The 16,457-nt window shown below is 36.1% G+C and overlaps 1 protein-coding gene across 9 annotated transcripts in view; it reads right to left on the bottom strand.

Annotated features, from left to right (window-relative positions):
* The window catches only part of CDC42BPA (CDC42 binding protein kinase alpha), a 199,690-nt gene that overhangs the window by 61,617 nt on the left and 121,616 nt on the right, over positions 1 to 16,457 (bottom strand). For all 9 annotated transcript variants that reach the window (XM_054061341.1, XM_054061334.1, XM_054061336.1 and 6 more), the window contains exons 13-16: positions 11,567 to 11,700; positions 9,715 to 9,957; positions 9,369 to 9,479; positions 3,800 to 4,047 (exon numbers count right to left, since the gene is read on the bottom strand). In XM_054061341.1, the coding sequence (XP_053917316.1) occupies positions 3,800 to 4,047; positions 9,369 to 9,479; positions 9,715 to 9,957; positions 11,567 to 11,700 (736 nt within the window). The remainder of the gene's footprint in view (positions 1 to 3,799; positions 4,048 to 9,368; positions 9,480 to 9,714; positions 9,958 to 11,566; positions 11,701 to 16,457) is intronic.

Genomic DNA, 16,457 nt, shown 5'->3' with positions numbered 1-16,457 from the left:
TGACATCTTGTATTCACTGTTTCACCATTTATTCAGGAAATTGGTATAAAGTTCATCAGCAGGTTGATGGAACTATAATATAAATACCACAGATACAGAAAATGTCCATTTGGCAAATATCACCATTTAGCTTTAAAAGGTTTGAAAAGGTGCCCAGGATAGAAGATTAGCTCTGTAAAAATAAAATTCAAGGAAAGCCTTGTCTTGAGCATTGAATTTTTTTTACTGAATACTGATCAGAATTTAACGTTGTGCAACAGAGAAATTACATCCTTGCCTTTTTTTCTGAGACACCAACTACCACAATTCTGCCAAACTGTGAGAACATCCTTAAAGGATAAGAAGTGTCAGAACTTACAGTGAATCAACTGTAATACTGGTCTGAATTTCCTATTCCTAATTTGAAATTCATTTAGTGCCTCAACCACTCTTTGAAATCTTAGTCATGTCAGACTCATGGTGAAATTCTACGTTGCTAGGCATCCTTTGAAACCTTACATCCCAGCACAGTAACATACTACCATTACTGTATAAATACCAAGTCTGAAATTCACCACTGCTCCTTTTCCGTATCAACAGATTTCATACATATGATGAGCAGCCTAGGTAAAAGGCAGGAAGACTCAATTTTAATTTCTCAGACAGCAGACAACTAATTTTTAATTAATTTGTTTAATTTCTTTTATTTAGCTTTCATGGTTTTATAATTTTGTTCAGCATTTTTTGGTTTATATTTGTCTAAAGCTTGTTCTTTTAAGGCTTTAAGGCTCAAAGCAGCTATAAATGATGGTGGATTGAAGAAGCTCTGGATTGGTAAAAGGGCCCAACAGATTCACTAGTGATTGTCACTAACCCAGTAAGTCAGATTGCTATAGCACAGTACAGAAACAAAGAAGATAAATAGTAAACAGAGGAGAATGTTTAGTATTCTATCATACAACCTATCATACCCAAATATCAATGCAGCAAAGCACAGAACTGTGACAGACTCCGTAAGCATACCTTTGACAGCCAGGAATATGAAAATAACACATATACTTTGAAGCCTGGTGCTCTCCTCTCCCATCAACTGTTTTCTCTCATCTAGAATTTAGCTAGGTATCCACTCTTCAGGTTTAAGAAATCATACATGATCCAGCTCTCTTTTTAGCAGTAAAATAACTGTAGCTAACCACATGCAAGCAATGTGAAATACAGCTTTATATTATCACTTTGTCACTACAACTCTTTATCGCAGCTGTACAAAGAAGAGACATATTTTCTCTTACTGTTTTGAAACTAAGAAAAGAAAATCTGAAACAAACACCCATCCCCAGGCTTCTTTATGTCACACAATTTAAAAACCGGAAATGCTGTTTTATAAAGCTGTCTCCTTTATAAATCTATCATTAAATGACAGGTTTAAAAGAAGCTTCTAGAAGCTTGATTTATTTTACAGTTTCTTGCACCTTATTCTGAAGAATTTCATAATGACAATGCTAAGAAATGGAATATCATGCTAAACAGATCATTAGCTTGATACTCTGTTCCTAAGTTCCCAATTTTAATGGCATGCAGTTTATCAGACTTCAAGAAAGGGCATTCATTTTGTACAGAAAGGTAGTTTCTCTCCCTTGAAGACTTATGCTGTAGAAATAGGAGAAGAATACTTAAATTTGAAAGAAACAAGTAAAAAAATACCTAGGTAAAAAAAATTAAACAAACCATCAGTCTATAAATTACATTAAAAACTACACAAAGATTTTGACTAAGCTCTTGGTCACTCTAAACTTCAGTCTTTATGAAGTAATAAAACTGCATCCTCCTATCAAAGCCTTTTTGGTTTTAATATGCCCCAAAGATCATTTTAATATTTATTTTGTTAAAATCATTTCTCTTCCTTTTCACCACCTACACTGAACACATCTGTACTGACAGACTCACAAAAAACTTCGCATGCCTGATTACAAAAGCTAAAACCAGTATGTATAAGCCAGAATAAAAGAAATGCATGTTCTCTTAAGAAAAAAAGCCAGGTACCGGGAATCAAGCAGCAACAGCACTTTTCCCATTCCTAATATTTAAGTTTCCCTTCTAAATCCCTGAACTACATAAGTCAATCTGTAGCACATCTTGAACAGCATACTTCTGTATTTCTGTGAAGTCCTAATATTTGCATGAGATTCTGCAGATCTGTTTAACAAAACCCAGCTAAGACCAGATTTTCATCAATCACTCCTCATGTGCTTGAACATCTGACTTCATATGATGCTGAAGCCCTCCCCAATAACGCTGAAATACTGGATTCCAGTTATGTGACACAATTCAAGATTTAGAACATTCTCTTATACCAACGCCTGAAATATCGAGGGAAACACATGGTTACATCAGCACTCATTTTAGATCCAGTTCTTTTTTTTATTTATAGAGTGAAACTGGATTGAAAGAAGGTTCATGACCTACCTAGCATGAGGCAGATCAGCATCATTAGTCCACTTCTTATTTCACTGGAAGGACATCTAGTTAAGAGCTTTTACAGTTGTACAACATTAGAATGGTTCTGATAAAAGTCCAAAGAGTTTTTGTTCTGGTCAGTGTTTGGAGGTATGACCTTCAGCAATTGTTTAGTTTGTAGAAAGAGGTATTAATGATTCTCTATTGAATATTCTTCATTCTGAGACACTGATAGACTGACAGGACATTAAAGGAGTATCACAGTATCACCTTTATATATATTACAAGACAGCATAGCCTCTTGTGCATTTATAAATCAAAGGTCAGTAAGACCATTATGTTATGGTACAATGAAAATGCATTGCTGATGCAAGTTTTACCTCTCAACCAAGAACAATACAGCAAACTACCATGTTAATACGTCCAGCCTATGAGTAACTATATTCTAGGAAGAAACAGTAAATCCACTGCATTCAAGACTGTATGATCTACTTTCCCCGCCAGAAACAATTTACTAGAGAAGCAATGCTTCCGCTTCTATTTGCATAAGCATTTTTGAGAAATTCTTTATTTTACTTATTACTTATATTTAAGGACTCACTACAGTTTGGCTAAGTTTTCAGCAGGAATTTTTCCATGGTTTTTCTAATAAGCCATCTTATATGGCAGTAAAGAGAAGCATTTATGCTAATGTCTATAAAACATTATGAATTTTTATGATGAGAATTAACACATTCAATTTATCATTACTAACAGTATCCGACAGAAAACCTTGGTTTTTTTGATGAGTATCTCAAGGCCAGTTACAAACTCCACCATGTGAGAGAGAAAAGAACAGGTCTCTTGACAAATTACGATGTCAGAAGAGATAGAGCAACTTATACCTACAGTAGTCTGATGGCTGATGTTAACACTGGATGGAACCCAGCATGGGTTAGCCTTAGTCTGCATTACAAGACTGTTCCTGTGCTGTCAGAAATGTAAGCAATAGGTGACCTCTAACACATTAGTTTTGCATCAAAAGATGAAAAAAACAAACAGAAAAAAATGTCAAAACCCCTGTTTTAAATTGCAACATAAGCTTACCCCGAGCTGTTAAGTCTGCAAGTCTGGAACTCAAGTTACGTACCTTGGAATAGTGAGCTAGTGCAAGAAATGTGGTGCAAAATTAACTGTTTCAGTACAGGGTTGTGGATTTTTTTGTTCTGTTGTATTTTTAAAGGTGATTATTTTCAACTCTGGCATTAGCTCAGTCAAAATACACCTATCTGCACTACAGTTAAGAAAGTGATAGTGTGCTTGGAAACATACTAGGAGACTTTGACAGAAATGTTGAGTATAAAGGTATATTCCATACAATACTCACTTTTCCCTTCTGGTTTTCTCTAACTTGTCTTTCAAAATCATTATCTCCTTCTTGAGGGCAAGCTGCTGGCTCTCTGCATCCCGTAGTTCTTTCTTCAGACTTTTAACTTCATTAGCATGCATTATTTCACGTTTAGATAATTCTTCTTCATAGAAAATACTTTTCTTTTCCAGATCTGCCTTTAACTTAGTGATCTCTTGCTGGTGTTCTATACTGCTTACCCCAGGTGAGCGACCAACCTGTTTTTGCTAAAATAAACATCCCTAAGTTAGCACTCAAGGATGCTGAAAATTATGCTTAATAACAACTCAATATTTGTAAGTCTATGTTTAGAGAATATCCGATTACAGTTGAATACAGTCATCCACTTAGTTAAACGTATGCATCTTAATGTTTTTGGAAATTTTAGAGCATAAATCTGAACTGTACTCCTTATAATTTTGTGACTTAAATGTAGTAATGGTTTTCAAGACATTTAAAATTTGATCATAACTTTAAACATGTCTGGCTGCATTCTGACTCCCCTTACATGCAGCCAGAAAGTGACCACAGAATTAGGGTTTTATGTTTCCACTCACGTGGTTGACAGAAACAAGCTCCAGCGACTTTCAGGAATGAAGAATAAGGAGTATGATATACAGTCAATACATTTTAAAGCACAAATAATTTGTGGAAAAGATATATGGAGCCAAGCAGAGGCTTAACTGAAGGCTAAAATCCAGCTACAGAAACACTATATGGATTGTATCAATTGAGGAAAACCTGACCTATTCTACTCAAACTGACTGTTTACATCATAGTGGATTAATGGGAAAAATAGGCATTAAACAATAAGAGTAATTACTTCACTTTTTGCAGCTGCACAGCTCTCTTAGTAAGGTCTTCTGGCATTTCAATAGTCTACACATTGCTTCAGGACATATACATATTTGCACCATATGCTGTACTCATTATACTCATTGTCCTGCCATAACACAGAGGAGGAGGGAGATCAGGTCGAAAATGAGATAGTGGCATGACATGCACTGAAATCCAAGTATGGAAATACTTTTTAATGTAAATACTTACATAACTTGGTTCGGAATTTCTTCTATTTTTAAAAATATGTACTTAAAAGTAGTCTAAGGAAAGTAAACAAAATCACTGTGTTCTGAGAAAGTGCAGGTAATTGGAAAACCTAACTGCTTATGGTTTCTGTCTCACACCTTCAGTAGGACGAATGATATTTTGTTCCTTGTACCTCTATTCTGAACACATTAAAATCCCCTCAGCTACCCTTAATTAAACATGGGTTTGGGTAACTTTCTTTTGCTGATGTATGAACAGACATTAAGAGCTACAGATCACTGTGGAACATTCAGAGGAGCTCAAGCTCTATCATGACAAGTTCTATGAGAAATCTGGCCTTTGCAGTTAAGAGTCAGCATAACACAGCACCCCCTAAATGTATAAACCAGATATATGCTGCTACTCTATGTTCTATAATGCATCAAAATCACCATCTGTTTTGATCTAAGAGTAAAACCCTGCCCCTAGGATGCAGAATGCTACATCAGAGGAAGAAGACACCATCATGCACAGGCAGTTAACTGCTGAACTTGTTTCTTACTGCTCAACGTGCTGAATTGCCTAATAAGCATGGCAATGGAGCATATAAAAAGGTTATCAGGGTTGTAAAATGTTTGATGGTATTTCACACTTTTTTCCACAATGAAAAGATACTATTAAGACCATAAGACAGAGCAGCAGAAGTGAGCTGGATGGTATTGTACAGCGATTTACAGAACTAGAGGAGAATAGTAATCACAGAATATATTTTGCATTTAAGTAAGCACAAATCCCAAATAGATATTTTCATGCATGCTTATTTCAAGTGGAAAAATGATGCAACTCAGATGTGATGCGTCTTCCTGCTGGAAGTCTTCCCTTTCTCTTCCTCTCCTGTAGACACACAGACACATACAAAAATCCAAACAAAAAATCCTCCACACAGCAACTCTTTGGTTAGGCAGTTATGAAGCTGAATATTCCAAACTGGCAGCAATGTTGTAACTATTATTATTATATGCATTGACGTGTATATGGCATACAATGGATACCATAATTGCAACATTAACAGACAGCAAGTTTCGCATGTAAACAATAAAGAATAGTCATTAAATACTGCAATAATAGAGCAAGTGGCATGGCGAAACTTATTATGTAAGTAATGTAAACCTAAATGAACATACTGCTAAAAATCTTTGAAGACTTTTGGCTTGTCTTTAATGATCTTAGCCTTTTGTTACAAGTGATACTTTGTATTGCTTTAAGGCTTGTATCTTGCCCTTTGCAGATAACAATAATAATTTACCTTGGTTAAGAATATGAAGAATCTTACTTAGGATTGTATTGCTTATACCACAAATGTTTATTGTATAAATATTTGCCAAATGCAACGTATTAAGAAAGATGCAGTCTTCCTTTTTACAATCCTTTTAATTATAACTTACGTGGATTAGTACATTATCCCTCTCAATTTAATAATTTGCTGTTGCCTAGGTAGGAAGAGTTGAAAATTTCATTTTCAATATGCTACCTACTCATTTAATATGCAAAATGTAGTCTAAATTTGCTTAAAAGGAACTTACAAAAGAACAAACAAAAAATAAATCAGCTGTACAAATTGGCATGAAAAACTGCCTTTTTCTAGCTGTGTAATTCAGTCCAGAAACAGAATTTTGGCTGTTGACAAACCTATGGCTTTATAACTAAGTTTACTGAAGTAAAACACAAGTGTAACATCTTCCAGCACACCTATGAACTGCCCTAAAAGTGAACAAGAAATATGTCTAGCTACTGGTGAAGAGCAGAAAGAGATTTGTTGGTATTTTAAAATTGCTATGATGAAAGTAAAGCCCTCCTCTTCTGTTGTTATATGTAGCTTTATTTTTCAATGTTAATGGAAGCTTGACTAGAATCAGAATTTTTTTTCACAACTATTAACTTGTTTCTTTTGGTACCTTACTCCAACATGTGGTCCAATTCATTAACTTCTTTATTTACTCATACAGTATGTTTGCACTGCTCCTACCACTCCAGCATCACATTCAGCTTCATTGTGAAGAATAATGTTGAGAGATGCCTTACTATCTTCCCTAAAAACCAGTGGTTATCCGGGGACAGCACCCAGGCCTGCATTTTTTGTGACATCCATTCCCCTTGGAATACAACAACTGTTAGACTAAAGGTATTAAAGCATACCTCTCTGCATAGCCAGGGGACCTGCTGTTCATCAGTTAGTCTAATCCCTTTATGAATCTGCTCTGCTGATACTGTCACAACCACAAACACCTGCAGCAACAAGTTCCAGGAGTTAACTTCCCACTGTGCAAAGAAGTACTGTATTAAATGCATGTCCCGTTTCCTTCATCAGTGCCCCTCTTCTGTAGTACCGCAGGGTTTGGTAAGCAGTTGCTACCAAAACTATTCACTTTATCTGCTAACTTCATAATTTCGTAAAACTTCAAACACAATTTCTGCTCAGTTTCTTCCTGCCCAAATTTAAGAGTGAAATCCAAATAGATGTTTTCATACATGCCTGTTACAAGTGGACAAATGGTGCAACTGACACATAATGCAGATAGATAGATGCTGTTTGATGCAACTCAGGCGGTGGCTGCCAGGGTACACTGCTGACCCACGCTGAGCCTGATTTTTTTTGAAAATCCAAATACATGACATCCACTGGACCTCCTCTGTCTGCACACTTATTGACAACTTCACAGAACCCCAGCAGGCCAGTGTTGCAGGACCTGGCTACACGGAAGGCACACTACCTTTTTTCCCAATAGCTTCTGCTTCATCCAGGAGCTCACTGATCTTGTTCAGCTTCTACCCCTTTCCTGAGGAAGTTGCACCCACTCCTCTGCAGTTCCCAGGATCTGCAGTGACTCTCCCAGGAGTCACAGTGGCACAGTGGGCTGTCTGGAAGAAGAGGGTGGCCAGCAGTTCTCGTACCTCTCACCCAAGTTCCTTCACAACCCTCCTGGTGAGGCCACTACTCCACATCTCCATGTGACTTCACAACTGAAGTCTGACAGACATCAGAAACATTCATTGATTGTTTCTGCTACAGTTTTAACAACTCAGAGTACCTTCGTCATTCTTGCCAGCAAGCAGCGCCATAAGCCTCCTTAAGGTGGCTTTCTGCTTTTGAATTGAAGAACTTCCAACAATTACCGTGAGCATCCTTTTCAAAGTGCTCTCTAAAGTCTCTATTGAGCCCTCAGCATTGAGTATACACTTAACCTGCCACCATTTATGGGCTTTTCTGTTCTCCTCAGTTGGAGAAACATTCCATTTATATCTAAATATTGACCTTTTCTCTATGATAGCCTCCTGAACTTAAGTAAGGAATCATGTAGAGCTTCTATTGAATGTATCACAACTACTCCACGTGACCAGAGCTGTGCTTACTCTATTGTAAAATATTACTGAGAAAGCTAGAGTCCCCTTTCCTCTTCTAATAAACTTGACCTTTTGTTATAAATCAGTATAATACCTATTCTCAATACATCTCCAATAAATTCCTCTTGCCTCTTGAACTGTCATGCAAATTCTTTGCTGATGGTGCAAAAAATGGTGCTTTCATGAAAGCAGAAGAAACACTTCTTAGTTTTCAGATAACAATCTAGATTCAGCAGAAGCTTTATAAATCCAAATTTCATATTGAATGTATTTCCTTATTTTCATTTAACAAATGAAGGCAAAATAAAAGAATGTTTACCAGAAAACACAGAATTTTCTGTGCAGTGACTTAATTCTGTCTCACAGAATTCTAATTTAAAAAAACCTGTTATGCAGGTAAATTAAGATCAGAACAGGCCTAATCTGACATTTTGCAGAAAATGTTTAGAACTATCGTACTGGACAAAACATTGGGAACAGGATTTTGCTATAAATGAACAGCAATCTTCATGTGGAAAAAACTTTCTCGTTCATTTTTTGAGAAAGTCTATTTTCTTCAGAGAACTGTATAAAATGCTAAATCACAGAATAAGATAACAGCTAGAATTCTTAGCTTGCTTAAATTCTGCTTCTAAAACCATGTAAATGTGTGAGCAATCTCATTAGTATAAACAAATCCCTCACGCTCAATGCTGCTCGTGTGCAAAACCTTACGGCTGAGAGGCAGAACTCAGCTAGAACTTCTCTTTTACAGTTAAATCAGTTGACATTTATTGTGGAGGAAACTCTCTTTTAGTACACAAAACACCTACACAGAAACCTGCACAAGCTGCAGGTTTATCTTCAAACAGTCAACCATCCTAAACTAAAGAAATGCTTTTAACAGCTAGAGTTAAACAAAGAAATAATCAAAGTTATTTGATAAGAAATCATCAAGCATTAAGAAATACTTCAGTAAGCAGTGAACACACTGAACAATAATGAGATGCATGCATTAACAGTCAGCATCAACTAAAGTGATGAACTGACAATACCCTTTTGTCCTACATCTGAAAGCAATCAGTTTCAAGTCTTATCTGACTAGTAAGTCTGCAGGTGTTAATTTCAAAAAAAGACTAACCTTCAGCCCTTCCACTTCGCTTTCCAACTGTTTAGAGTACTGTTCACTCCTCTCTCGCAATTTCCTGTCTTTGGATGCCTCAGCAGCTGCAGCTTCAGCCTGGACTTCCAGCTACAAAAGTAGACGGATTTTTAATAGGTAGGATTCTTACTTTTTTTTCAAAATCTATTGATGGTTTTCAATATAAATCTTCAGCACTAAACTGTACGCTTCAAATTTTTAGAAAACAAAATCCGTACTGTTTAACACAACAATCAAGATTTAAAAGATAACAAATAAAACTTTATCAGAAAACCTTATATAGAACTACTATTTCATAATTCTAAACAGTCTTCTCACCACTTACTTCTTTTTTAAGTCTCTCTGTTCTGCGTAACTCTTGCCTTAAACTTTCTACTTTTTGCATCACCATTTCCATTTCTTCCTCCTTATCTCGGAGCTGGCGGGCAAGCTTTTGTTTTTGAGAGTGCAAGTCTGTCAGCCGGTCGTTCATCTCTGAGAACTCCTGCATTGCCAATTTCCGCTGGCTGTGTGCATCTTTCAGCTCTTTGGCTTGGGTTTTTAATCTGTCACTAGACTCTGCCAGTTCCTACAGTTTAAGATAAAGAATTAAGTAATAAACCTACAAAGCTGCAAAGCCAATTCTGTCTTCGGATGCACATCTAACACCTTCGCCAGAGTGAACAGAAACTACATATTAATTTATTTTCATGAATGCATCTACAATAAAGATTGCATGCCTCTATAAATAAGGCAAGAGGCCAAGTTTTACACTACTAAAGTTTGTAAGAACATATAAATGGAAACCAAGTCAGAATTTACTCCATTACTATAGATTCAACACAAAGGCTTTCAAGCAGTTGCATTAAAATATAAAAATACCTTGCTTTCTTAATTAAAAATGTCATTAGCATAGTTTTTCAAGAAGTACTTAAATGAATAAAAGAATAATACTTATCTCAACTGCTAAATGGTTAAAAAACGTTTTGCATTAACTGAATGGAAAAAAACCTGTTGTATGCAAATAGAAGCTTTTGAAAATGGACCTGAAATGGCAAATACAATTTCCACACACTGTACCATAATATCATATATTACAAAGTTTCAGATAACAAAACGCTGCAGTGATTAACAGCAATATATGATAATTATTCTTTTAAAAGAACCCATGTAAAATAACACACTAGTGCTGCAATAACGCAGCAACAATACCTTCACAAAGCTTGCTGTGTCCCATACCTGTCTTAATACTCTATGAATGAGGGACCGCAACAGTTTAAACAATTCAAAGACATTCAGTCAAACAGAAGCAGAACAAAGAAGCAAGGAAAAGTGGGTCTGAGGATGAAAAGAAGTGTGGCAGGAAGAATTCGTATTTGGCACTACTGACATCTATACAAAGGTACAAGTGTTATCTAGGGTTGTTAAAAAGAAGTCCTAATCACTACAAGTTGTTTTAGAAGAGAGATGGTCTTTCTTGGACAAACTGGCAGATTTCAAGGTTTTATGAGCCTAAAGATTTAAAAGAAACAGTGTTAAATACAGCTGCTACATCAACACTGAGTGCAGACACTAAAACACTGCTCCAATATAATCATCACGAGAAAAAGGCTAATGTATTTCACGCCTGATTGCATTTTCAAGTTGAGATAATCTTAAATACAAAAAAAGAGACATGAAAGGCAGTATGTTATAAATAAGAAAACAAGTAATCAGGGATACAAAAAAGAAGAAATAAACCCCAGTATTCTTTAACTGTAGCTATTTACTACAGTGTATTACTTTTCAATCTTCACAGTTTTCACATCTCTCTTCTGGAAACACTTCTGTGACACAGCCCTAATATTGCATTCTTAACATTTTTCCCTCTGCTACTGTCTCGCCCATAGTTCAGAGTAAATTAGTTGTCTCCGATTGTCACCTTAATCTGAACCCGTAAAGCCCGCTCTGCAGCCACTATGTAATTTGTATCATGGGGTTGTTCACTATCTAGAAGCAGTCACCAATGACCACTCTGCAGTCATACATACAAGATGTTAAATAATGTCTTTGTCTTCAAAAAAGAAGCAGAAATCAAAGTAGGTCACACTACACGTTTGTTGTCTGCTTATTAATTTTATACCTGAAAGATATTTCAAGCAAAATGAACAAAAACATGTCTCTAGGGCTTAAAAGAATTGCTGACAATATGCTTTTACCTTATTAAGATCTTCTCTCTCTTGCTTCAGCGTTCTGACCTGTTTCTCAAAAGCCTTTATTTGCCTGGAAGCATCATCCAACTCCCGCTTGGCAGAGCTGGCCTCCTCAAGTTGCTGTTCTAGCTGATCAGAATCTAGAAAAAGCAGCAGACCTCTAAATATGTTAAGGAAAAAATCATTATTCTAGAATAGCGTAGACAAGCTGCTTGTAGTCCCTCCATTATTTGTTCTCGTTTCCATTTAACCATAAAATAATGCAACTCTTATCTTGTTTAGAATAGAGACTAGGTTTTTCCAACTGCTACTATCTGCTTTTAAAACTACAGAACAAAAGGTCACAGCTTACTGAAAAAAAATACAGAAAATGGTAACAATTTGTCTTTTCTTATTTAATAATCATGCACCATCCATCATTCCGTAAAGTATGGTTTAACATGACCTACATATTTTTAATTCTTTGCACTGTGACATAATGTATAATGCATCTTTTATTATACTGTAATTATAAACAGTCTCCTCTTCCCCCCAAGCTCCCCCAAGAAGTAAGAGTAAAAGCAACACGCCACTCAAGAGCTGTCAAGCTTTCTCCTGTTGATACACTTAAAATTAACTTCAGATTACTTTCCTTATTTCTAGTGTGAAAACCACTTGTGTTTATTTGATCTACTTTATTAGTACTATAAATACAGGAGAACTATTACAGTCAGTTTCACACCATCAGTTACATAATGAAAGTACATTTCTAAGCTACAGCAAAATAATATATTAATACGCTCAAATGCTACAACATGAAAAGCTGAAATCCACAAAATATGACAACTGAAAATTTTCTAGCTAGATATTTTTTTTTCTCCTCTTAGTCCTTCAATTAAAAACACGAATTTAAAGCAAGGTATATATGAAATTATGTTAACACCACGTTCTATGAAATCACTTGACATTTTACCAGTTGTGGCAGGTCTTCAGACCATATATATTTACCCACAAAACATGAAGCCATCTATACTCTTAATAAGAGCCTTTTCCATTTTCGTAAATACAACCTAATGAGACTGGGTCTTGGAGAACACAAACATAAAAACATATACATTTCTATGACGTGTAGTGTCTGAAACACAAGAATTTTATAAGCAAATGAATACCAGACAAATATTCACTATTGTTTTAATTCACTGACTCTTGTTCAAAAATTTAAAAGAATACATTCAAAAAAGGAATGTAGCTCAAAGCCAGAAATTATTAACTGCGTCTCTTATGTAGTCCACTCTGAAGACACCAGGCAAAACGTAAGTTTATATATGACTCTGCTGAGCCAAGAGAAACTTCTCTTCTGTGCATGAACTACTTTGTTTCACAGCTCTTCTTCCATTGCTGCTCTTTACATACTTGGCAATATTAAAGATTCCTCAAAGTTGTCTCCTCTGTAACTTAACAAATAAAAATTATAACTTTGACCTCAAAAATTAAAAGCATATGCTAGCTTGTCATTTCCTGGAAAACTAGATAGACAAGAAAAATGTATTTTTCTAAGGCTCCACTGGTGACATTCCTGAATTTAACACAATTTCTTGTTAATTTTTCATTATCTTTTTCAGTAGGTGTTTACTCTTACAGCTTCAGAAGAGGCAGCAAAACAGGTTAAAGAATATAACCAAAAGCTAGTTGTGACATATATGTAGTCAATGGTGATTTTCCGTCTAATCACACTAATATATGCAGCCATTCACTGTAGGATATTATTACACTACATTTAATTGCCCAAGAGATGATCCCAAAGCATAAAATTCAGCTCTAGTTCACCTGAACTGAACCTTCTTTAAAGTTAATCAGAACTCAATTTGGAAATTTAGATATACTAAAGGCCACCCAGAAAACCTGGAACCAGTTCCCCTGAATTGGGAAGTATTCAGACTTGAATATAATTTGGTTTCTGCCTGTATTCTGTCATTAATTTAGTTTTAAAATTTATCTCACAAAAAAACCATAAAAATCAAGCAAAATACAACATTCTCTTTTCCCAATTTTATCAATTTATCTAGTATTAGTTACAACTCACAGCACAAATGAGCGTCCTCTAACCAATGGCTGTATTGACTGGACCAGAGAAGGCATTCAAGTATATACTGGGGAAGTTATGTGGTGACTGAGGGTGGATTAGACAACTCTACATCTTCCTCATTTGATCACGTTATTCCTTTCCAACTCAAAAAACAAAAGGACGTATTGTGTCTAGGAATAAATATATAAATGTACATGTAGCATGAAGCAGAAAGTTCTTAATGGATACTCAAGGGAAAACCTTCTCAACATGAACTGACTTCTTTTAAAATACGAAAAGGGATACCAGTTGTGTTGGGAAAAGTTTCCAGACCTCTTTTTTTTTTTTTCATGACCAAACAGAGAGAACCTTCAGCAATGAACTAAAATTTAAGTTTCAGCTAATAGTCAAAAATAAAATATAATTTAAAGCTGATGCTGATGCTTCGCTATGAGAACTGGTCCCATTCAAAAGCTTTCTTGTAGACTTGGATTTTCAGTGGTCTCAAAGAGCCAAAACTAGAGCTGAGATTGCTGCAGAACAGAGGTTTCTGATGGTGGTGTCTTTTTCTTCATTATAGCAGTGCATGCAGTGCTTCACACAAACCTTTGTTCTGACACAGGGTCACATGACACATACCATCACTCAAACCAGGGTGATCTCCCTGAGCTAGTTAAGCCATGTTCACACCCCAAAATAATACTTATGGTATGGTGCAAAACTGCAGCATCATATCAGAGCAGCAGTCCAACTGTTTATCTATAACAGAGATTTTTTACAGACAACCCAATTTCAGCAGCATAAAATCTATGTGCTGCAGTCTGCACTTCATACACAGTGCTTCGGCCTCATAATGGAGCAACAGAGTCTAAACATTCCAAAAATGTCCAGAAGTTGAGTTCAAGTTATTCTTGCTGTAGGTGTTGCTGCTGGCATTCCTGACACTTCCAGGAAACAAATGAAGTCTTTTCACAAATACTAATCAGAACAAATCTTTTTTGTAGTTTCCTCCAACCTTTCTTGCTGCTTTTTTTCCCCCTTGTCACAGGTAAGATATGGACATATAATGCAGATCCACACATTGGTACTTACATCTGATTTTTCTCTCACATAAAACGCAGGCATCTGACTATTACAATTGACAAGGGGAATCAGATTTGTCTTTCCCGTTTCTATTGTTCTGGTCCTGACACCTAACAGCCTCTATCAATCTTGCTGTACTTCCTTTCTTTCTCTTTGAAGATGTTTCTTGCTCTCAAGATCCTATTTTAAGGAAACTGTTAAGGAGCAAAATAGCTTAAGTCCTATGCTTTGAGTCACTAAGAGAGAAAATCCCCTTTAACTTAATTCAGAGCATCAAATCAAGAATACTGAACACTAGTATTAGTAGCTAGCCTTTAAAGTAGGCTAAGAAGATTATTAGCTAAACAGCCACCAAACTGGTTCACTAACATATGTATTCAACATAGTGGTGCAATAGAAGCCCTCCCTCTGGAAGTTCTTTAAACATAAATTGCCAGATCTAGGAGAGTAAGACTGGAAAAAGATGGATTTGGATATACCGAATTTCTTTGAATCTTTCCCTAAATGTCTCCAGTAGCCTCTGTAAAGACACAGAACACTGTAGATCTTCACTTTTCCACTAATTTGGGAGTTCTAAAGAAAGGCAGTATGACATTAAAGAAGTTCAGCTCTTTATCTGCACAGATTTCAGAAACAGTTTCCAAACCTGAAGTACAGCCAAATTTTTAGTTATAAAATCCTCATGTACTCTCAGAAGCAAAGGAATTAAATGGAAGAGAAATAGATGTTCAGTTTTGTAAGAAATGAACACTGACAGCAGAGCTGAGCGGAGGTTCTCCCCCACCCCATCTCCCTTTCCTCATATACTCCTACTGCCTACCTTGTGCTGATTTATCAGATAATGAGTTTATTAAATTCTCTATATCTAGATAGTTCCTTCCTTGTTCAACTAAATGAATTAAACTCAAGGGTCCAGGGCATGCACACAGAGAGAGCAGCGGCCACACAGCTGTGAGCAGGACTTATGGAACTGCAGCCTTATAGTCCATTATATCTTCTCTCACAGAAAACACCCTTCGCTACTCCCTGCAACTTTTAAAACTCAGAATCACTGTAGTTTTATTGACACAGCCTATCTCCCATATAGCCCACACTTTTAAAGTACCGTTCCAAGAAAATATTCAGAAAAACACATCTCCAGTTGGAACTAGCTGTTAGTTTACATCCACTTACAGTGCACTAAGCAACAGCACACTATAAACTTTTGTGGTTTCAAAGAAAGTACAACCAAAATTGTGATCACATCTCACAAATTTGATACTTCCAAAGAAAATGCAACAGAAAATGAGATAATGAGATAATGAAAAACATCAACTGATGCTTAAATCATAACAAATCATGCTTCCATCAAATATTTTTAAGATTATTAATGCTGCTGGGCTAAAAGCCTCACTCTTCATATCTACTCAACAAGAAACACCACCTACATTCCTTCCTTCCATTTTAACACCTATGTACCTGCACACCAGAATGCAAACATGAACAAAGCAAGTTAAGCTGTGGTATGCTACTTCTGAATGGACTGCAGTGACTTTTGATGCTGCCAAAAATAACCAAGCAAGTGTTCCATATGGTCTTGCAGTACGAAATGCAGGACAGAAGAAAAAGAGGGAAGGAATAAAAAGGTCGTACTAAGGAAATTGGTCACAGTTTCAGAGAGCCTCAGGTACATCCACATAAATTCCTAACACCACAATCTAAACCCTGTGGAACTTTACCACTAATAATAACAGCAGAAGTGACTGAAATTTTCCTTCTCTGTTTCAACTC

This window comes from Cuculus canorus, chromosome 3 (genome assembly GCF_017976375.1).
Source record: "Cuculus canorus isolate bCucCan1 chromosome 3, bCucCan1.pri, whole genome shotgun sequence".
Lineage (NCBI taxonomy): Eukaryota > Metazoa > Chordata > Aves > Cuculiformes > Cuculidae > Cuculus > Cuculus canorus.
This window is presented reverse-complemented; position numbering and strand designations above follow the sequence as displayed.